Source organism: Sturnira hondurensis, unplaced genomic scaffold, assembly GCF_014824575.4.
Source record: "Sturnira hondurensis isolate 20B ecotype Veracruz unplaced genomic scaffold, ASM1482457v3 Scaffold0022215, whole genome shotgun sequence".
Classification (NCBI taxonomy): Eukaryota; Metazoa; Chordata; class Mammalia; order Chiroptera; family Phyllostomidae; genus Sturnira; species Sturnira hondurensis.
In genome coordinates this window covers 14274102-14297313 of record NW_028094846.1, presented here as the reverse complement: position 1 = coordinate 14297313, position 23212 = coordinate 14274102, and the positions used below count along the sequence as shown (strand labels likewise).

Genomic DNA, 23212 nt, shown 5'->3' with positions numbered 1-23212 from the left:
ATAACATATGCACTTTGGAAAGAGCATATGTTATATCTTATTAAATCATCATAATAGATATAACGTACTCTTTTCTCATTTTACAAATGAGTAAAAAAGTGTTTAGAAATCTTCCAACCACTAACATAATTAGCAAGTGACACATTTAAATCCAGGACTTCTCGTTCTGGGATTTATGTTTCCTTTAATAACTAGTATAATCATTATTGTCTTACACTGAGTGCAAGAAGCATAATTTTAAAAAAAATAATCTATAAACAGAGATGTTTAGAAGATACCAGTAAATAAGTGTCTGGAAAAAAGAACTTGAGTATTGGGAATAGAAGGTATGCCTGGAAGCTCTCCGAATTTTTGAGACAGTCCCATCTCTTTTCACATGACAGTCATTTAGAGTTAAGGAAACCAGGCTGGTAAGACAGAAATTGTGAGAGCCCGTGTGGAAACTCGTGTGGAAGCTGCTGCGAAAAGCTGAGCACTCCCAGCCCTGTCGCCTCTCAGCTGTGTATTCGGAGCCAATTACTCATGCTTTGTCTGGACCTCACATTCTCCACTAATAAGCCAGAAACACGAGCCTTGCTCCAGGTTTTGTAGCTGAGTCTAAAGCCGTGTTCAAACCTGATACCGTCTGAACACAGAGACTCAATCTTTAAACTCATCATCTGGAGGCCTTTTCAAAGACTTCTTAAAAATGACCCCCATTATCTGCCATGGGGTATGAATGGATTAAATGTTGTACTTATACATAATGATCTAAATTTATTAATGAACTTGATGTCCATTAACAATACCTGCAATACCAAATATGTGGATCTATTCTAAAAGGGTAGATATTCTTCCTATTCATCATTTAATTTTGCAGTTATTTTACTTCCTGATGGTTATTAATCTATGGATATATTTTATCATACAAATATTTTTAAAAATAAATATCTGGAAAAATTTTAATGCTGAATAATTTTATAAATATGGTAACAGAAGTATGTTTCATTTATGTCTTCTCTTCTGTATAATCTTCAGTTTGTTTTCTTTTTCTAATTTTATTTTATGTTTACTAGACAATATACCATGGGAAATTGAATCTTTCTTTAAAGAAAACATTTGTATTTTAGAATCAAGATGTAAGCTTACATACAGAACTAGAGCTTGATTAAAGTTCATTATAAATATATAGTAAGTTGCTTCTGGACTCGTATGCATTATTTAGCTGAGTTTTTTTTCTATACTTTTTGATAACTGTGTTTCATTAGACAATATGGCCCTAATTATGTCAGTGAAGATCTTTTTCCATTAAAATAGATATCATTACTTTCAGAGTCAAATAGCCAAAATATTTCTAATCACTGTGAAATTACATCACTTTTAAACAAGGGTTAATGTGATGGAAATTAATGCAATCCAGTAACTTGAACGCTCCTGCCATGTGCTGGGGACTATAGTAATTTATGCCAATAATTTAGGAGGTCAAGTCAACGTGTTCCAGAGATCAAAATAAGAGGAAGAAGTGTCTAAACCCAATGCCAAGGTACCATAATCACACATGTGGCAAATCACAAGACAGGAGGCTGTGACTTCAACTGATGTGGTGTTTGTGTACGTGAAATTTGTACTGGAACTTGCACTTCAACAGGGAAGTTCAAAGAGATGCAGAGAGTGGTGGGAAGTGAGTGCCCTTCAAGTCTGTGTTGGGTAAGAGATCAGCTAATTCCGAAGGTGCACCTGACTCCCCTGAGAGCTACCATTTGACAGTAAATAATTTTCCAACTTTCATTTTCAGAACCAACTTTGAAAGAGCAACTCCTGGAACCTTACTGTTTTTAGTCCGGCTGATTACCACGACAAGTCAGTCTCAATTTTCAGTTCCCCCTCTTTCTAGTTCCCTGCTTACGTTCATGTTTTTTTGAACATCTCTCTACATCAATGATAGGAAATAGGCTTAAATAACTATATTCATTTCTATGGAATAAACGTGTGACTTAAGGGAGGCCCCTTTCTAAAAGCCTTTACTTTGGCATCTGTCATTTAACCTGTAAACTATAGGAAATTTAAGCAAAGAATATGAGATGTATTTTCCCATGTTGTAGCTCTTAAGAGTGAGCTAAAGAAATGCAAAGTACATTAAATGCATTTCATTGTCAGAGCTATTAGAATTATTTCATATATTAAAAAATTTTTTTCTTCCCCAATTTTTTTTATTTAATTATTTGTCAAGTACAGTTTTCTGTCTATTAACTCCCATCCCATCTCACCCCCCGTGCTCCCCCATCCCTCCCATTTCCACCATTAAAAAAATATTTTTTAACAACTAAAAGAAATCAATGGATTATTCACAACATTTTCCACCCAATGAAATAAATGCACTTACCAAACTTCAAGAGACATTTCCAGAATCATTTCAGTGACCTAAAAGAGATATATTAGTTTAGGTCATCAATAGATATGCGTTATATATAATGCAAGCAAAGTCAAAATAATTTTTGAGTGGTACATTATTTTTAATCTAAACAAAAACTCTAAAAATAAAAGTAATGTAGCTCCATGAACACCTTAAATTACAGATGTATTTCAATACATTTTTTGCTGTTTTTTTTTAATAAGTCTACTTAAGTCATTTTAGCAAACATAAGAATTGCCTTTGCATGGTATTTTTTCTTTCTTTCACTACGCTAAAGTAGTAGTTCAGTTCCATAACCATTATCTATAAAACATAAAAATTGCCTGGGATCTAAAAACTATAAAGATACTGTGTTCAGTAGTCAGTAGCTATCCCGATGGCTCAAAACCAGAAGCCAAAGTGTCCAAGGTTAAAGGAAGCCTGGGTGACAACTTGCACACGTGCATCTGTGTCATGTGTGGGCTGCAATAGACTGGGGACTAAACACCTACTCGAGGTGGCCAGCAGGGCCCAGGTACCAGCCAACTGTGGTCAGCTCAAGAAACACCTCCAAATGCAATGTGAAGCTCAGGGTTTTATTTTTTTTCAATACTATGTGAGCCAACCAAACTTATGGGAGAACCCATCCTGCAATGGGCTGGTCCAGTTTAATAGAAAAAAGAATACCCACAAAGCAGAGAGATATTAAAAGTGCCTTTCCAAGAATATGAATTTGTTGTATAGAAAGACCTCCTCAATACTCTCCCTGCATTAGGTATAAATAATGGGACCACAGGTTGTCATGAGAGCCACACAAGAAGTGTTTGGAAGGTTGCTGTACAGTTTGTGAGATGGTGCTATTATTTTTGTTGAATCAGTTATCATAAGAATACAGTTAGAGTGGATCTATTCAACCCCTGTGCATAGAACAAAACTAGAATATGCCTTTTAAAATATGAAGAGGATTTTTTTAGAACACAAATATAGATATTTGGCTTTGTTTTTTTTTGTATGTGTGGTTTCAGGGAATGGAAAAAAACAAACCAGAAGGAGCCTTTCAAAAGGTTAAAATAAGTTCATGGATAATTCTCAGTACTGAATTTTATGAGTAAGAATAAGGTATTGAAGTCATCTGTACAAAAATCCACCTCCCCACTTAATTCTACACTGTCTGACCTAGGTCCCTGTTTCTAGTTTATTACTCAGCATACAACATATAATCCATAAATACTTGTTGAAATATTGCGCATGTGTACATGAGAGAGCGCTCATCCAGCAATCTTTTCTTATCAAGAACATCTCATTTCTACTCAAGATAAAATCATGGGCTGGTCCAACCCAGACAGTATTTGTTACGTATGAAATTCTATGAACATTCAGTCAGTGTGCAGCATATAATTATTACCTCAAAGTTAATAAATAATTGAGAAACTCAGTACAAATAGTTTTTATGTTTTAAACATGCCCAGATGAATCACAGTTCAGTTATAAGTCAAATGGTCGTTGGCTTCTAAGCAGATAATGGAATTGCCATCTATCCTATCCATGAAAACACCACTGAGACCACACCCCAGCACATATGTCTAGCACTCATTTCAGATTTTCAGATAGAGTCTTTTCCAAAGAAAGATTGAAAAAAAATATGAAATGAGATTACTTTAGATATTTAGTAAGAAAAACAAGACATGGATAAAACATGGTCTGTTTATTTGCAAAAAAAAAAAAAGGTACAGGAAAACTGCTATTAAAATAAGACTAGATTTAGTGTTTTTATCTCGAGAGGGCAAAAGCGCCATGGGAGAATGGAAATTAAAAAGACAATATTACAAGTCAGTACGGAGTTTTCTAGCAAATGGAAAAATCCAGAGCTGGACTGGGCTGCTTCTTCCTGTGCGCCACCTCCAAACAGAAAGTGTTCGGGGAGAAAAGCGGGCTTCCCACCTGGCAGGACTCCAAGCAACTTGTATGTTACAATATTCAGTGCCTGAATATATCTAATGCCTACTTGTTCTAGAAAAATTTAAAAAAGGAAAAATCAACTGTGCTACGTTTGGGGTCATGTTTATCTTCTCCATAAGAATATCCCTTCTAGCCCTGGCTGGTGTAGCTCCGTGGATTGAGCACAGGCTTACGAACTAGAGGATCGTGGTTCGATTCCCCCTCAGGGCACATGCCTGGGCTGCAGGCCAGTTCCCAGCGGGGGATGCACAAGAGGCAATTATACATTGATGTTTCTCTCCCTCTCCCCTTCTCTTCCCCTCTAAAAAAATTAATAAAATCTTAAAAAAATATCCCTTCCACACCCACCCAACCCACATTTCTGGCTAAGATATTCGTGTTCCTAGACAGACTGATATGACTCTTTCATTGAAGGCACGAAGGCAGGAGGAGAGAAGAACCAGGAACCAGGATTCTCCTGCCACTTGGAGGAGCCCAGACTGCGTTGCCATGGTTCTCGTCATGCGGATGGGGATCCTTCCTTCCACAGGCTGCCCCAGTGCATCACCCACAACCAGGAGGAAAGAGTAAACTCTTGCACCTGGAGCACTATGTTCAGACATGCTACAAAGACTGCCATTCACAATCTCTCCACACCTTTTACTTGGAACATGTTATTCAGATCAAATAGCCACAAAAATATGCACTTCTTGTATGGCATTAACCAGTTATTGTAAACTCCTTCCCACACATGGCATGAAGCATCTCGATGTTCCCATCACCCGGGTTGCTTGCATTTTCAAGGTGATGTGGAGAAGGAAAGGCACTGGACTCCGCCCTGGCTCTCCCCACACCCGTAATGTTTGGTTAGGAACCAGAACAAATGAGCATTCCACCTCTTCTAGGAATTAAAATGCAAGAAGCAGGCTGTACTCATTGTACATTCCTGTGGGGAAACAACAATCCCTTCCAATTTCACCATGAAAAACAATCCCAGATGCTCACAGTGGAGATGTCCCATTGGCGGAGGGGAAGGGAAACTAGAGCAGAGCCATTTCAGACTTAAAAAATACTTCTTGAAAGTATCTAACCCACTAATAATCTTGCAAACTGTCCAGGGTTGTTATGAAACAATAAAGCTAAGATAACAAGAACAGTGCCTGGCATTAAGGAGGTCCTTTGAAATTATTATTACAGAAAGATACAAATAGTCAAATAATTTTAAACCAGATGTGGATCTAACGAGGAGGAAATTCACGTGCCTAGCAGAAATTACAACCCGGCCAATACAAACTAGGTCACATTTAAATAAATTTTTCCTGTTTAAAACTGAATGAGACACTGTTAAAATCACTTTTAAATATATATTTTTGTAACACCAACGTTTATTTTTTATTGAGGCATAACTGACATATAATATTACATTAGTTTCAGCAGTGTAACATAATGATTTGATATTTGTATACATTGCAAAATGATCACCATAGTAAGTCTAGTTAACACGTATGATTTCTTAATAAAATAAAATTAGCATTTACTACCAGAAATCATCTCATTCAACACCCAGGAAGTTGAAATAATTGTGCCCCCCCAAAATCCTAATCTTCAAAGATTTGAAAAAAATACACTCTCTACCCTGTAGCCATAGTCTACCCTATCACCCACACGTTTCCTGCTCACATTGGACATAACTCTTTCTTTCCTTAATTTAAGGTGTGTTTGCCTTTGCAGTGGACACTGGGAATTCCAGAAGAGCTGCAGAATCATTAGCCATCGTCCAACAGACCCAATTTCCTGGAGCACTGCTACCAAACCAATCCTCTCTGCTTCTCCAAGTGGCAATCTCTCTGATGCTCCAGTTTTTTTTCCTTTTCCAAACTTCATCGACTTTCACGGCACCTGTCTGAGCACTTCCCAGTTTTTCTGTATTTTCCACAAGTGTATTCATTTACCCATTCATTCAGAAATGAGGCCCTGGCTGGTGTAGCTCAGTGGATTGAGCACGGGCCTGTGAAGCAAAGGGTCGCTGGTTCAATTCCCAGTCAGGGCACATGCCTGGGTTGCAGGCCAGGTCCCCAGTGGGGGACACATGAGAGGCAACCACATGTTGATGTTTCTCTCCCACTCTTTCTCCTTCCCTTCCCCGCTCTCTAAAAATAAATAAATAAAAATATTTTTTTTAAAAAGAAATGATTCAAGGAACTAGTGTGGGTCGGGCTGGGCATGCAACAGTGACTAAACTGAATGCATTCGACTCCTTGGAGGAACTGAGGTCCCACAATGGACCCCAAGAACACAAGAGTGGTTGGTCCAACATGCCCTGTAATTTAAAACCTGTAAATTGCAGAAAGGTCCAAAAAAAGACTCACCTAAGCTTCCATGGCTAGCATCCCCAAATAAAAATGCATTCTCTCTAAAGGCAGGAATTGTTTGACCTACATTTGAACTCTGCTCCGCATCAATCTGATGGCATCCACGTCTTAGCCAAAGATCCCCCAAATTTCTCACAAAATTATATGGTTCTCTTGTTTTCTCTCCAAACTCTGCCTTGTCTCATTCACTTACCTAATTGTAGTCTTTGTCTTCACACATCAGTGCATAATTTTCCAATGAAATCATCCTGATATTACCTTCATATTCTGATCTCACCATCAAAACTACAATTTTTAGAGCTTTGCCACTATTTCTCCTACAGAACTGCCCTATTCATTTTCAAGTTGCAATCACGAATGAGTAATAATAATAAAAAAAAAGCAATCAGCCAAAATTAGATGCCACCGAAGACATGGCTATTTTTTTAAATATTTTTTTATTTATTTTTAGAGAGAAGGGAAATGAGGGAGAAAGAGAGGGAGAGAAACATCAATGTGTGGTTGCCTCTCACGTGTCCCCCACTGGGGACCTGGCCTGTAACCCAGGCATGTGCCCTGACTGGGAATTGAACCAGCAACTCTCTGATTCACAGGCCCGCACTCAATCCACTGAGCTATACCAGCCAGGGCAACATGGCTATTTTTAAACAATAACACTAAATTCTAACTAAAGATGGCAAACCAAAACACTGTACCCTGTAAACATAGAGGATACCATCCTCAAATTCAGTACAAAGTATCTGAAAACAAATTGATTTCGTCCAGAGAATGAGGAAGGGTCGTCTTCCTCTATCTTACTGCAAAACCTTAGCGTTTTCATGATTCTCTTGAAGAGGACTGCTTTCTTTGCACAAAACCCATTTAACTCTGAAGACACTATTTCTTTCCACAAGTAACCCAAAGCCACACTTGTATTCCGTAATGGCTGACAAGCATTTTTTAAGTGCATCGAAATGTGATCACTAAATATATTGGCTCTACCTATATGTAAATAAATTGATTTTGGTCAGTAAGTTCAAACACGTAAATTAAGTGTAATAGTCAAGTCAGATTCATGAAGCACATGACAAGTAGTTAAATCTGGCCAATTACAATTACAAGGTGCCTACGGTCATACCACCCCAAACCCACCCAATTTCATCTGATCTCAGAAGCTAAGCAGGGTCAAGCCTGGTTAGTACTTGGATGGGAGACAATTACAATAAGAATATCTAACATTTATTTAGTGTTTACCAGGCTAGGTAAAATTTTCTAAAACTTTCCTAGCATTAACTCATTTAACATAAGAAAAACTCTAAAAGGTAGACACTATGCGTATCTATAGCCCTGTTTTACAGATGAGGATGCATGGCCAAATGGAAAAAAGAGTTGTCTAATATCAGACAGTAAATAAGTAGCGGAATCCAGATTCCAACCCAAGCATGACTGTCTGATGCGGAGCCTGGGGTCAAGGGCAGCGGGTCCCACCGGCGTCTCTCAAAAGCCTACGCTGATGCTCTTTAGAGAGACCAACAAACAACCTAACCCACATTTTAAATATGATAGCTCGGGGGTTGGGGGGCAAACAAACTTATAGATCTAGCCCTAAAATTGGTTTTCTCTTAAAAAAAAGAGTTCTAAAGTTGAGTTGAATGGTGACAAATTGTTGTCTCAAGAAGATCCAGATCCATTGTAAGTTCCTGTTTTCCACGTCAGCGGACCCTCACTGCCACTAACCAATCATTCAATTCAACCCTTAGTGACACATTAAAGCTGCTGCTGATCTTATTTCCCTCGTCCTCCTGTTCTCAGACTCACCCCTTTCCAGGATAGACCGCTAAAGCGGCATCAACTTTCCGTTTTCCACATTGAACGCTCTTTATCATTTTACCGACTGTCTTTTTGCTTACTAACACTTCTGAGGAAGAAGACAAATCCTGTTTGCCCTAAAATCCCCATTACTTGGTCAGAAACCTTCCGTGGCTCACTGATGTCAGTAAGATAACACGCAAATTCCAACATCTTGAATGTGAGCTCTGCAATGATCAGATCCCCAGTGCACCTGTTCTTTCTTGTGCACCAATGCTCTGCTCCCATGTCTAGACAGTGTTTCCTGAACACACCTGTCCCGTCTAGTCTGGTGACTGCAGGCAAAGGTGCAGGCTGTTATCTCCACCAGAATCGCCTTTTTTTTAATCCCTTTAGTAACCCAACTACATCCTTCCTTTAAGGATAAGCCTCAGCCATTGATGGCCACTATAACCCACCATGGTCTGCTGCATCTCTGTCCCCCTCAGCCTCTCTGTCCTCATCTCTCATCACCCTCCCTACCACCTTCATATTCCAGCCACCCTCTTCCCCTTGCTGATACTGAACACGCCAGGCCAACTTCTTCAGGACCTTTCTACTCAGATGCCATCAGAGATGTTTTTCTTAGCCACAGTTTTTAAGTTTCGTGTGCAACCCCCTTCACGATATATACTCTCCCCTCCTCCTTCCCTGGTTTATTTAGCACTTATTATCACAATCTAACACTAGCATCTCTTACTTATCTTGCTTCTTATTGATCTTACTAAGGAGAACGTAACTTCCATACGGGTGACAATTCTGGTTTTCATTCATGGCAGAATGGAAATTGCCCACAGATTATCTGCCACACAGTAGGTGCTTAAGAGTTGCTTGTGAAATGAATGAATGGAGAAATAATTACTTTTTATAACTCTCATAGAACCTGTTGTCAGCATTATTTCTTAGGCACTTAAACTTGTAATATACAAATACTGAACTCTAGTTAATATGCTGTACTGTTAAGGGAGGAGGCATAGTGTTGTATGCAATTTGTTTTTAAACTCATTATGCATGTAAAACTGAGATTTTAAACTCAGGGAATGCACGAGAGTCAACCATACATTGATATTTCTCTTCCTCTCTCCTTTATAAGGTTTGATGGATGGATAAATGGAGACATGTGTAGCAAAACAAACCCAGTAAAATGTTTATGGTAGAACAAGGGTGGCAATTATATGGGTTTTCAATGTCCAAATCTTTCAACTCTTCATATGTTCAAAAATTTTAATAATAAAATTTGGGAAAAATATAATACTTCAGAAAGGCCTTCGCTGATTATATAAACTAGTTGCCTACCAAGTGTTCTCTACCACTTCTCCCTATTTTATCTTCTTCATACTATTTATCATCGGCTGATGCTGTGTTGATTAGCTCTTTGCTTTCTGTTGCCCATTTGCCTTCCCCATGAACGCAAACTCCTGGGACCTCATCTGCCATGTTCCCTACTGCTTGACTATCTCCTAGGATGGGAGACAACAAGTGTTCAATAATAATTCAAAAGTAAGCAAATCAATGAATGGAAGCCTTATAATGTTTATTATATTAGTTATCTGTATGCACATGCATGTCTACTTCTTTCCAAATAGATCATTACTTCCCTGAAAGTGAAACATTTTATAGCTTTCTTAATATTTAGTAAAGTTTTACATGCATAATAAAAGCTTTCATTCTCATGTTAAAAATAATCCATTGGCCCCGGCTGATGTAGCTCAGTGGATTGAGCATGGGTCTACAAACCAAACGATGCGGTTCAATTCCCAGTTGGGGAACATGCCTGGGTTGCAGGCCAGTTCCAGGCAGGGAACGCACGAGAGGCAACCATACATTGATATTTCTCTCCTTCTCTCCTTCCCTTCCCCTCTACAGATAAATAAATAAAAAATCTTATAAAAAAATAATCCATTGACAGGTCAATATTTTTAAATTATCTAATAAAGATTTTTATTATGACTATTCTGTATCCGTATCTGTAAAGTGGGAAGAATTGAAGACTTTGGGGTAAAAATACTGAAATGGAAAAAAGGATTCTTTCTAGATCTGAAGATTTTATAAATTAGAATGGACCTTAGAAATAAGTTAACGAACATCTTCAGCGGAGAGCTGAAGAAAAACAGGGCAGCGAGAAAGAATGCGAAGACACGCTGGAGGGAGGTTAGTGACAAAGACAGAACGTGAGTGTGGGCCCCCCCGGTTCCCAGTTCCTACCCCACGTGGGCAGAACGGGTCTTCAGAGTCTTGCAATCTCCCTTAGGAGGCTCCTATTTTCTCTCCTGCTGGCTCCTCACCATAGAAGTCACTCCATGTTGATGTCTGCTTTTCTGCCTGCTGAAATTCTGTACTCTTCTCAAGGCATAATAACAGCATACTTACTATGTACCAGGCACTGCTGTAAGCACTATATATATGTATGCTTCCATACATCTAAATGTGCATAGTATTCATACATATTTCTATAACCAATTATCATTATATATTTAGTACAAAATAAACTGTATAGTTAATAAATAATAACTAATATGCAATCTAGATTTCACATAATAAATTATATGGAATTATAATTAAATATGTAACTAGGTTTAAATATATTTACATGTGATGCACATTATATGATGTGTATATTATATAGAAGTTATAATAACCCTCTTATGAAATACTGTCTCCACTTTATAGATGAGTACATTGAGGCACAGAAAAGCTAAGAGATTTCCCCAGGATGAAGAAGTCGGTAAGGGACAAAGCTGGAATTTAAACACCAAAGTGCTTGGCTGCAAATACCAAGACACTCACCACTACGTTCAGGGTTCAGGATGTTCAAAATCACCTAGTGTTATAGCGCCACCCCTGGTCTCCTCTCAGAACACATTCTGTCTGTATTTAGCCTGGCCACTCTACCCTGTATATACAACACTGGACTGGGGTTTCTTTCCATCACATGCATGTATCTCCTCATCCACTTCCCACTCCAACCCTCACCTCACCTCACCTCCATCCCAGAAGAATCCAGCTGAGATAAGAGCTTCCTCAGCCTTATCTGCGTTTTAGTCTTTGCATGAAACACAACGGCTAATATCTAAGAAACATCAATAAAGTCTTGCAAAAGGAATGAATGCAATAGAGCTTTAAAAGAGATCCGCAGAAATGTGCACAGTGGTGTCCCTAGGCACTGGAAGCATAAACTGCTCAGGTAGCTTGATGGCCTGAAGTTGGTTTCTCAAACAATATATATTCATTCAATCATATAAATTCTGTATTAACTCTATGATTAGGCACATGAATTCAGTACTCCAGGTTCCTGTCCCATTGGATTGTAGTTTATGGGAACAGAGGATAAGAAATGAAAAATCGAACAATTTAAATAGTATAGTCCCAACGAATACCACAGGTAATTGTTGCAGAAGTTGAGGGAGAACGGGGTCATTTGGGATAATAATAATCAGAAAAGAGGTGAGAGTTAAGAAATAGGTAGATTTGGGCAAGTGGAGGAATAAGATAGGTAGTTTTGAGGAGGGACAAAACACAGAGCTTCTCCCCACAAGAAGAAACCTAACCCTTCTGCATACTATCTTCCACTGGCTTATGTTTCTCACTGGAAGGTATTAACTTGGTTTCTTATAAAATTCAAAATCCAGTAAGTTTGGCCTGTATACAATTTTATTCTAGGGTTTTATTCCTCCAGCATCCATTACTGAAACTTCAGAGAAAGTGACATCAGAGCAATGGCGGCACAAAAGGTCCCCTTGGTCCCTCTCCTTGAAGTTTCAACAGTTTCAACAGATATCTTCCAACAAAAGATTTCCTGTTTAGCACACAAACACATCTGAGAGGTGTGTGCATTGAAATAACCAAAGGTGGGCAAGTGGGAAGGAACAGGGTGGGTGGAGAAGGAGAAGAGTTGAGACCGCACCAGAGACACAGCCAGGAGCCTGCAAAGCTCAGCCTGAAGAGGGGAGAAGTCCGGTGGGCCCTGGCACTCGCTTCCGCTGGCGGGAGCAGAGAGCTGCGGTGGGCATTCCCGTGGGTGTGGTCAGTGCGCACTGTGGCTGAGCCCAGTGACTAGGACAGGATGAAGCACAGAGGAGCGGTCATGGCTGTGTGGCAACAGCCATTCCAGACGGGGAAGCAAAGCCACAGAGCTGGGCCACTTTCCCTCTCTCTCCCACAGCTCACCTCCTCTCACCCTCCCAGAGCCAGCAGTGGGCTCCAGAAGAGGCTGTAGGGGTGAGTCCTGGGCTGCAGAGAACATTATCTGCAAACCTGAGAAATGGTATGAAAGAAACTTTGTGTTTTCCTTGAGCAACAGGCACACTCTGTGAGTAATCCCAGGCTCGGGTGGAGATACAGATGGAGGTTGCTGAGGGCTGCCAGTCATCATTACAGGGAGAACAAAGCAACAAAGTCAGCAGCAAGCATCCCCAGCTGGCCCCAGCCCCACCCACTGCAGCTTCACTATACGTAGCTCCTGGCTGCAGGGGACAGCACCGAGATTTCTCAGATTTGGAAGCCAATGGCACGCCACATTGCCTTGCCACATTGCCCCGCAAGGTTAGTTCCTTGAGACTGAGACAACCTGAACACAGAAGAGATGCCCACCTTCCCAGGGAACACAAGATATTTTTCAGCAACCTCCAGAGACTGGAAAAGCCAAAACAGTGAAAGACAATTTAAAAATTTGGGCTTCAGCGCTACCTACTAGAAAGCAATTAGAAGACTCCTTATTATCGAACTACTACAGAAATGCCACTCACTCATACATACATAGATACCTAGACAGAAAAAGGAATCCATCAAATACTATGAATGATCAAGGTAACAGAGAAGCTTAGAAGTAAAATGAAAAAAACTCTAAAAAATAAACTTGAAGACATGGAATGTGTCATTTAAATGACAGAGAACTCAAGATCTCAGTTCTGAAAAAAAAAACAAACAAGTTCCAAGAAAATAGAGGCAGTTTAATGAACTCAGAAATAAAATCAATACACAAAATGAGTGCTTTACCAAAGAGATTGAAACTTTAAAAAACAACCAAACGTAAATTCTGGATATGAAGAACACAGTAAAAGAAATAAAGAATGAACTAGCAAGGTTAGGAAATGAAGCTGACCAGACGGAGGAAAGAACTGCTGGTATCAGAAATAGGAATCTAGCAGTGACGCAGAGGAAAGAAGAGAGACTTGAACATTCAAAAAATAAATAAATAAAAAGAAAGAACTGAACAAGAACTATCTGACTCCATCAGAAAAGAGTGATGTCATAATGACAGGCATACCAGAAGGAAAAAGAGAGAAGGAAACAGAAAAACTAGTCAAAGAAATAATTGGTGAGAACTTCCAAAACCTATGTTAGGCCCTCTAACTCAACAAGCCAACCGAACACCAATTTATCTCAATCCAAAAAGGCTTTCTGCAAGGCATGTTGTATTAAAACCGTCAAAACTTACTGACAAACTAAGAATTCTCAAGGCAGCCAGGGAAAACTGTACAGGAAATCCCATTAGATCATCCTCGGATTTCTCAGCAGAAACCCTACGAGCTAGAACAGAATGGAATCATATATTTAAACTACTGAAAGAGAGAAATTACCACCCAAGAATAATATGGCCAGCAAAGTTATCCTTTAGATATGGAGGAAAAATAAAGACTTTTCCAGACATACAGAAGCTCAGGGAATATAAGATCTCCATTGGAGAAATACTCAAGGGGTTATTCTACCTGAAACGAAGAACAGAAGGTCACAAAGTAGGAGTAAAATCACTGATGGGCACACAGAGGCATGGTACAACCCTTTTTTAAGAATAGGGTATTACACACTTCAATAACACATAAAAGTTAAAGAAGATATTACCATGAAAAGGAAGGAAGATAACAATAGCTACTACAATTTGGAAATGAACTCACAGCCTACAGAGAGATAAGGTAGGACAACAAAAACAAAAGGGGGAAAGGTAAAGATCTGAATTTGCAAAAGAGGAAGAAGATTAAATGGGCTCAGAAGAAGGAGGAGTACTTTATTTATACCTGAAATGTTCTTTTGCATAAGCTTAATGGTAACTGCATTTACCATTTCCTGGTTTTAAGTTTTCTTACCAAAAAACTCAAAACGGAGACACATAATTAAAAAAAAACAAAACAAGGAACAGAGGATAAATTATAGAATACCACCCCGGCCAAAATAGGCAGAAACACAAGGAAAAAGAACCAATGGAGCCACACAGCCACCAGAAAACAAAAGATAAAATAGCTATAGGAAATCCCATCCATCAATAACTACCATAAATGTAAAGTGACTGAAATCACCAATAAAAAGGCAGAGAGTAGCAGATTGGATCAAAACACAAAACCCAACCATATGTTGCCTTTAGAAGACTATTTCTACATTGCAAAGACAAACTTAGACTCAAAGTGAAAGGATGAAAAATGATTCTCCAAGAAAACGGCACCCACAGAAAAGCAGGGGTAACCATACTTCTATCTGACAATATAGATTTCCAGATAAAAAAGGTAAGAAATGACAAAGATGGACATTTTGTGATAAAGGAGGCACTACGTCAAGAAGACATAACAGCCCTGGGTGGTGTGGCTCAGTGGGTTGAATGCTGGCTGCGAATTAAAGGGCCACTGGTTCAATTCCCAGTCAGGGCACGTGCCTGGGTTGCAGGACAGGTCCCCAGTAGGGGTTGTGTGAGAGGCAACCATACATTGATATTTCTCTCTCTCTCCTTCCCTTCCCCTCTAAAAATAAATAAAATCTTTAAAAAATAAAAATCAATAGATCATGATCCAGTGGGGTTAATTCTAGGGGCATAAGGATGGCTCAACATACACAAATTGATCAATGCAATATACCATGTTAACACAATTAAGTGTAAAAATGATATGATCCTATCAATAGATGCAGAAAAAGCATTCAGAAAATTCAGTATCCATTTTTTATTAAAATACCCAATAAAATGAGTGTAGAAGGGAAGTACCTCAACATAATAAAGGCTGTATGTTGCTAACCCTCAGCTAATATACTCAGCCATAAACAACTGAAATCTTTTTCTCTAACATCAGGAACAAGACAAGGATATCCACTCTCATCACTCTTGTTCAACATGGTATTAGAAGTCCTAGCCAGAGCAGCCAGGCAAGAGAAAGAAATAAAAGGCATCCAAACTGGGAATGAAGAAGTGAAATTGTCATTTTTTTGCAGATGACATGATTCTTTGTATACAAAACCCTAAAGACTCCACCAAAAAACTATTAACTATTAGAAATGATAAATACAGTAAAGTTGTAGAATACAAAAATCAATATACAAAAATCCATTGTATTCCTATATACTAACATGAAATTTCAGGGGGAAAAAACAGAAAATAAATTCCTTTTGCAACTGCAACAAAAAGAATAAAATACCTAGGAATAAACTTAACAAAGGATGTAAAGGACTTATATATTAAAAAGTACAAACCATTTTTTTCTTTTTTTTAAATATTTTATTTATTTATCTTTGGAGGGGAAGGAAAGGAGAGAGGAAGAGAAACATCAATGTATGGTTGCTTCTCCTGCATCCTCTGCTGGGAACTGGCCCCTGCCGGGAACTGGCCTGCAACCCAGGCATGTGCCCTGACTGGGAATCGAACCGCGATCGTCTGGTTCACAGGCCCGCGCTCAATCCACTGAGCTACGCCAGCCAGGGCCAAACCATTTTTAAAAGAGATTGAAAAAGACACAAAGAAATGAAAAGATTTTGTGTTCATGGACTGGACAATATGAACCAATTGCTTTGGACAATATTGATTTGGGTAGTAAGAACACTATAACTATGTTCAGTTAGAGATTTAATATGATCCCCATCAAAATCTCAGCGACATTTTTTAAAGAACTAGAACAAAAAAATCATCAGATTTCTATGCAACCACAAAAGACCCAAGTAGCCAAGCAATCCTGAGGAAAAAAAAAAAGAATGAAGGTGGATGTACCACACTCTGTGACTTCAAACTATACTACAAAGCAACAATAATTGAAAGAACAAGGTATGGGCAGGAAAAACACACAGAAACAACTGGAACAGAATTGAGAGCCCATAGTTAATTCCACATGTATATGGGTGAATAATTTTTTTAAAGATTTTATTTATCTATCCTTAGAGGGGAAGGGAAGGAGAGAAGGAGAGAAACAGCAATATATGGTTGCTTCTGGTGTGTCCCCTGCCAGGAACTGGCCTGCAACCCAGGCATGTGCCCTGACTGGGAATTGAACTGCGATTGTGTGGTTCTCAGGCCCGTGCTCAGTCCACTGAGCTACACCAGCCAGGGCTGGGTGAATAATTTTTGACAAATGAGCCAAAAATATACAGTGGGAAAAAAAAAACCCTTTTCAATAAATGGTGCTGGGAAAATTGGAAAGCCACATGCAACAGAATAAAACTAAACTACTGTTTGTCATCCCACCATGCAAAAAATTAACCAAAAATGGATCAACATAATACCTGAACATATATACCTAATCATAATACCTATACCTGAAACAATAAATTACATAGAAGAAAAACATAGTTATTAAACTTATGGGCCTTGGTCTTAGAAAGGATTTTATGAATTTGACCCAAAAGGCAAGGGAAGTGAATGCATAAATAAATGAATGAGACTCTATCAAACTAAAAACCTTCTGCACAGCAAAAGAAATTGCTAAAAGAATAAAAAGGCAACCAAGAGAATGGAAGAAGGTATTTGCACACAGCTCTGACAAGGGGTTAGTAATCCAAAATGTATAAAGGATTCATGCAGCTGAATTCAAACAAACAAATAATCCAAGTAAAAATGGGCAAAGACCTGAACAGAAACTTCTCCTAAGAACACATAGAAGTGGCCAATTGATATATATACAGATGCTCAACTTCACTAGCTATTCGGAAAATGCAAATGAAAACTACAATGAGATACCACCCCACACCTGTTAGAATGGCTGTTATCAACAACACAGGCAAGAGCAAGTGTTGGAGAGGTTGTGGAGGAAAAGGAGCCCTCGTTCACTGCTGCTGAGGCTGTAAACTGCCCCAACCACTATGGAAAATAGTATGAAGTCTCCTCAAAAAATTAAGAATGCAGTTAGCATATGACCCAGCAACTCCTCTTCTGGCTTTCTACCCCCCAACATTGAAAACATTTATTCACAAAAATATATGTATTCATTGCAGCATTATTCATGGTGTCCAAGACATGGAAACAACCAGTGTCCTTTGATAGATGATTGGATGAAGAAGATGTGGTACATATACACAATGGAATACTACTCAGCCTTAAGAAAAAATTAAACACTACCATTTACAACAACATGAATGGATCTTGAAAATATTATGCTAAGCAAAATAAGCGAGGCAGAAAAAGCCAAGAATCGTATTTCACTCATATGTGGGACATAAAACTGAAAACAACAATTGAACAACCATAAAAATGAGCAAAGACCCATAGACATAGACAACAGTATGGTGGTTACCAGGGGGCAGAGGGATGGGGTGCTAGGAAAGGGTATATGGTGATGGAAGATTTGACTTTGGGTGGTGGGGACACAATCAGTATACAGATGATGTATCACAGAATTGTATACTTGAAACCTACATCATTGTATTAATCAATGTCACCCCAGTAAGTTTAATTTTTAAAAAGTATAAAAAAGAAGCTTGAGAATGCAGCAAACCTGGAAACATAAAGATAGCAATAACCCCCAAAGCATTCCTGCTGACCTTTGCATACTTCCGCTCTAACTAATTGAGGATTGTTTGAGACAGAAATACTCCTCCACACAGGCTTAATTTATGACTAAACATGTAATTTTGGAATAGTTTGGGTGTCCCAACAGTTTTTTTTAAGTTCCCTCGGTCCTCCTCTCTTCCTGAGCCAGACCTCTCAGTGTTTACATCTCCTCAGCCTCCCCAATGTTTGCTGTTAGATGTACCAATGGGGTCAGAGTCCTTGCTGTACCCAGTTGTCTTCATCTGAAGCAACTGAAGAGATTAAGGCCTCAGCAGGACTTGGTGGGAGACCTCAACCAAAGTGAGTGTGGATGGCTAGATAGATTGATAGGTAGGTAGGTAGACAGATTATAGATAGATAGATAGATAGATAGTTGGATAGATAGATAGGTACATGGAGATAGAGATCAGAATAATAGAAGATAGGTCAAGAAGCAAAAGGGAAAATTATTTTTCTCTTTAAAAAGCAAGACATTCTCATAAATACCTAAATAAATCAATAAAAAACCACCCAAGTGTCAAACGCTACTTTCAAAAATTAATACATTTTATCTGATAAAAAGTTGAAAAAAAGTAACTCAAAAAAGTTGCTTACTTGGTTGAAAATGAAAGGAACCTCTTTTTTCTCTCCCACTTTCATCGACGATATGGGAAATGTTGCCGTCCCCAGAGTTTCATCCATGACATAATTGGCATCCATTAAGGTGATCTATAGAGAATTATAAAATAGAGCACATGTATAAAATTTCTCGTGGGTCTCTGAAAATTATAGCTAAAATCCCAACCACACTAAAAAACTAACGTTCTCACAGGACATTTAGTAGTCATTTGAGATCTTTAGTATTCAATTGGTAACAAAGTACTTTTTCCTAAATACTATATTTTCAACTAAAATAATGATAAAATTTTTCATTTTCCTCATTGCCCTATTCATGATTGTTCATTCAAAAAAGGAAATGTATCCCTTCTCAGGGGAAAGGCTATTTCAGAATATGAGAAATAAATTACTGTAGAAAATCCATGCAACTTTTCAGGAAACATTCATACCTTATTTTAACAGCAACTGAAAATACTTTTATTCTGGACCTGGCTGGTGTAGCTCAGTGGATTGAGCACGGGCCTGTGAACCAGCAGATCGCGGTTCGATTCCCAGTCAGGGCACATGCCTGGGCTGCAGGCTGGTTCCCAGCAGGAGATGCACGAGAGGCAACCATACATAGATATTTCTCTCCCTCTCTCCTTCCCTTCCCCTCTAAAGATAAATCAATAAAATCTTTTAAAAAAGAAAATACTTTTATTCTGTTGTATTGGGATCCTTCACTTTATAACAGAGATGTTTGCTCCAAAACCCATGGGGAAGATGAAAGAGTCTTTCCAGCCCTACCTACTCCCACCTGGCCCATATAAGTTCATGTGCACCGTCCAGGAAGCTGGTCTACTGTGCTGCCCCACTAATCTCCCCTGCACCTGAGAAGAAAGAAGGCACTAAAGGGACAAACTTCAGCATCTACTGCAAATGAATGACAACCATCTAGCAGTCAGTCCCAGAGGATTACTTACCTCCAAAACATTTTCCTGATTGGGATCCAAAATAAACTCAAAGGTCTCATTCCACACCGGGTTGACGTCATTGTTGAAGTGCCTTGTTCTCTTCCTGCTGTCAGGGGTTGAGGAGATGAAAAGTTCCACGTAGGGATCTGGAGTGTCAACTGCAGACATTGAACCCAAGTGAGAAGGAGGCAAGAGTGATTCATGGTTCCTAATTCGCTTGTATTAACAGGTCAGGTTATTTTCAATGAATCTGCCGTAATGTATTCAACATGTCGAAGGCAAAGTCATACGTAACAGAAAAATATCATAGGTTATGTACTGTTTTATATATGACGCCTCTGCCCTCCATAATAGTCCCATGAGAGGGATTCATTTGTAGGTAATTTGTTCAGAATTTGCACACTCAGAGAGCACGTTCACTGTGGTCAACATCTCGGCCCAACTTCCAGACTTCAATGTCCTCTGTGTGCACACTTAGCAAGGCAACTGACCCCGGACAGTTAAAACATTAATCTCTCTTTCTTCACTGCTTTCATGGAAACCTGCATTACCTTACAGCATTGTACACTCTCTATTTTATGAGTGAAATTATGGTCTGTCTTTTCCTGCAAGACTGTCAAGCACCTGAGGGCAGGGGCCACGTCCCGCTGATCTTTAGATCTTTGGAACCTAGTAACTACTACAATATTTGTCTGCTAACTCAAGGGCTCCTCTTTCTCTTGAACACATCTTTTCCCGTGGGATCATTATCATTCATAACCACAAAAACCAACTGAATGGTGACTGCTAGGATTTCTTACTTAGGCACTTCGCACACATTAGTCTAATTCAAATCTCACAATAGCACAATAAGGTAAGTTCTTTGTTCGTGTTGAGGCAAGAGGAACTTTGACATGTTAAGCAACCAACCAGTCCAATGTCATCCAGCTGGTAAGTATGAGAGCAATACCTGACTGCAAAAATTGTTCCCTTAGTGACAACATGCTCCTACATTCTACAGATGAGATAATAAGGTGTGGATCACCATGGCCAAAGGAGCTGGACTCAGAGATTTACAAGAAGAGAAAGGGAAGGCGTAGGGATTAAAAATGGTGCAGAGGTCTCCATGAGAAAAGATGCAAAAATTGAAAACCAAGGAAAAGTAAAAATGATCGTTCTGATTCATGATCGGTTTTCAAAAAGCATACATTGTCCCTCAACAGTAGTTATGGTTATCAAATAATATAATCAATTCCCTTTGTTTCATTTTTATTTTTAAAGATCTTATTTATTTTATTTTTTAGAGAAGGGGGAAAGGAGGGAGAAAGAGGAGTAGAGAAGCATCGATGTGGGAGAGAAACATCGATGGGTTGCCTCTCACACCCCCTCAACCAGGGACCCGGCCCACAACCCAGGCACATGCCCTGACCAGGAATCGAACTCAGCAAACTTTTGGTTTGCAGGATGACACTGAAAACCACTGAGCCACACCAGTCAGGGCCTTTGCTTCATTTTTAAACATGCACCTATGGACATACAGTTCTTTTATGGGATCACTGGACTTTTTTGGTGTGCTTTTTTACTATATTGTGGGAATATCTACAAATCAGGTATAAGCATTTGGGGATATCTTTAATTTTCCCACTTGGAGCTTATGCATCATCGGTTTAGCACAGCTGGGTCTCATAAGCAAGAGAGCAGTATAAGTGCCTAGGGTGCTGGTTACAATACAGACAGACCCCTGACCCTCATCTCCTGCGATCCATAATCAGTAGATATCTCGTGGGACTAGGGGTCTGCATTTCTAAACAAATATTCTACCTGACACCGATGTAAGTCATGTTCTGTTCACATTTTTGATATCCCATTTTAGAGGAAGAAAAGAAGTAGCTACTGAAATTGTATTTAATTTTTGTTTATTTCTATTGAGATATCATTGACAATAACATTGTACAAGTGTAAGGCGTACAATGTGTTGCTTTGATATATTTATATATTGCAATTTCTAATTCACTGCTGTACAACGGTACCCCTTATCTGCGATTTCACTTTACACAGTTTTAGTCACTCACAATTAAATGCAGTCTAAAAACACTACATGGGAAATTCCAGAAATAATCAACTCTTGTTTTAAATTCCACACTATTTGGAATAGTGTGATGAACTCTCACTCGGTCCCACTCCATTCCACCCAGGATGTGAACCATCCCTTTGTCCAGCATATCCACAGTATGTGTGCTCCCCACCCCTCAGTCATATAGTAGCCCTTGGTTATCAGATCGATGGTATCACAATGCTCGTGTTCAAGTGGTCCTTATCTTACTTAATAATGGTACCAAAGTACCAAAGTAGTGATGCTGGCCATTGAGCCTAAGAGGAGAAGGACCCTACCCACCTCCTCAGTGAGGAGATGACTGGACCTTCTCCTTACTTCAGCCGCCACTAGGGCTCGGGTTGCACATGAAAAGTAAAACTACCTGTTTAGCATAGCTGGTTATAAAGAAAAATAGTTTTCTTCTTTTGAGTAGAAGTAAATATGTGACTTCTCCAAGGAGGACATACAGAGGATCCAGAGACACATGAAAAGATGCTCGATATCGCTAGCTATCAGAGAGATGCAAATTAAAACCACAATGAGATACCACTTTACACCAGTCAGAATGGCTATCATAAACAAAGAAACAAACAACAAGTGCTGGAGAAGTTGTGGGGAAAAGAGGACCCTAGTTCACTGTTGGTGGGACTGCAGACTGGTACAACCACTATGGACAATAGTATGAAATTTTCTAAGAAAACTAAAAATGGATCTGCCTTTTGACCCAGCAATTCCACTATGAGTATATCCTAAGAACCCTGAAGTACCAATCCAAAAGAACCTATGCACCCCGATATTCATAGCAGCACAATTTATGACAGCCAAGAGTTGGAAGCAACCTAGATGCCCATCAGTAAATGACTGGATCAAAAAACTATGGTATATTTACACAATGGAATTCTATGCTGCAGAAAGGAAGAAGGAGCTCCTACCCTTTGCAACAGCATGGATGGAACTGGAAAGCATTATGCTGAGCAAAATAAGCCAGGCGGTGAAAGACAAATACCATATGATATCACCGTTAACAGGAATCTAAACAACAAAACAAACAAGCAAGCAAAATATGACCAATAACACTGAAATACGGAACAGGTTGACAGGGTCCAGAAGGGAGAGGGGAGAGAATCATAAGGGAAAAGGGGATGGACTCACATGAACAAGTATAAAGGACACATGGACAATAATTAAGGGTGGGGGGCGGAAATGGGAGGGAGGTGGGGAGCACTGGGCGGGGGCAGGAAAAATGTACTTGAACAATAATTAAATAAAAACTAAAATAAAAAAAAGAAACTTGATGTTGGCAGCATTGAGACAGTTTTTAGAGTTATATAAAAATCTAGTTTTTAG

At 39.1% G+C, this 23212-nt stretch overlaps 1 protein-coding gene across 1 annotated transcript in view; it reads right to left on the bottom strand.

The window, feature by feature from the left end:
* Positions 1-23212, bottom strand: part of PLA2G4A (phospholipase A2 group IVA) — a 147473-nt gene that overhangs the window by 61666 nt on the left and 62595 nt on the right. Inside the window, exons 4-6 of the mRNA XM_037035116.1 lie at positions 19801-19949; positions 18836-18949; positions 2363-2400 (exon numbers count right to left, since the gene is read on the bottom strand). Of these exons, the coding sequence (XP_036891011.1) occupies positions 2363-2400; positions 18836-18949; positions 19801-19949 (301 nt within the window). The remainder of the gene's footprint in view (positions 1-2362; positions 2401-18835; positions 18950-19800; positions 19950-23212) is intronic.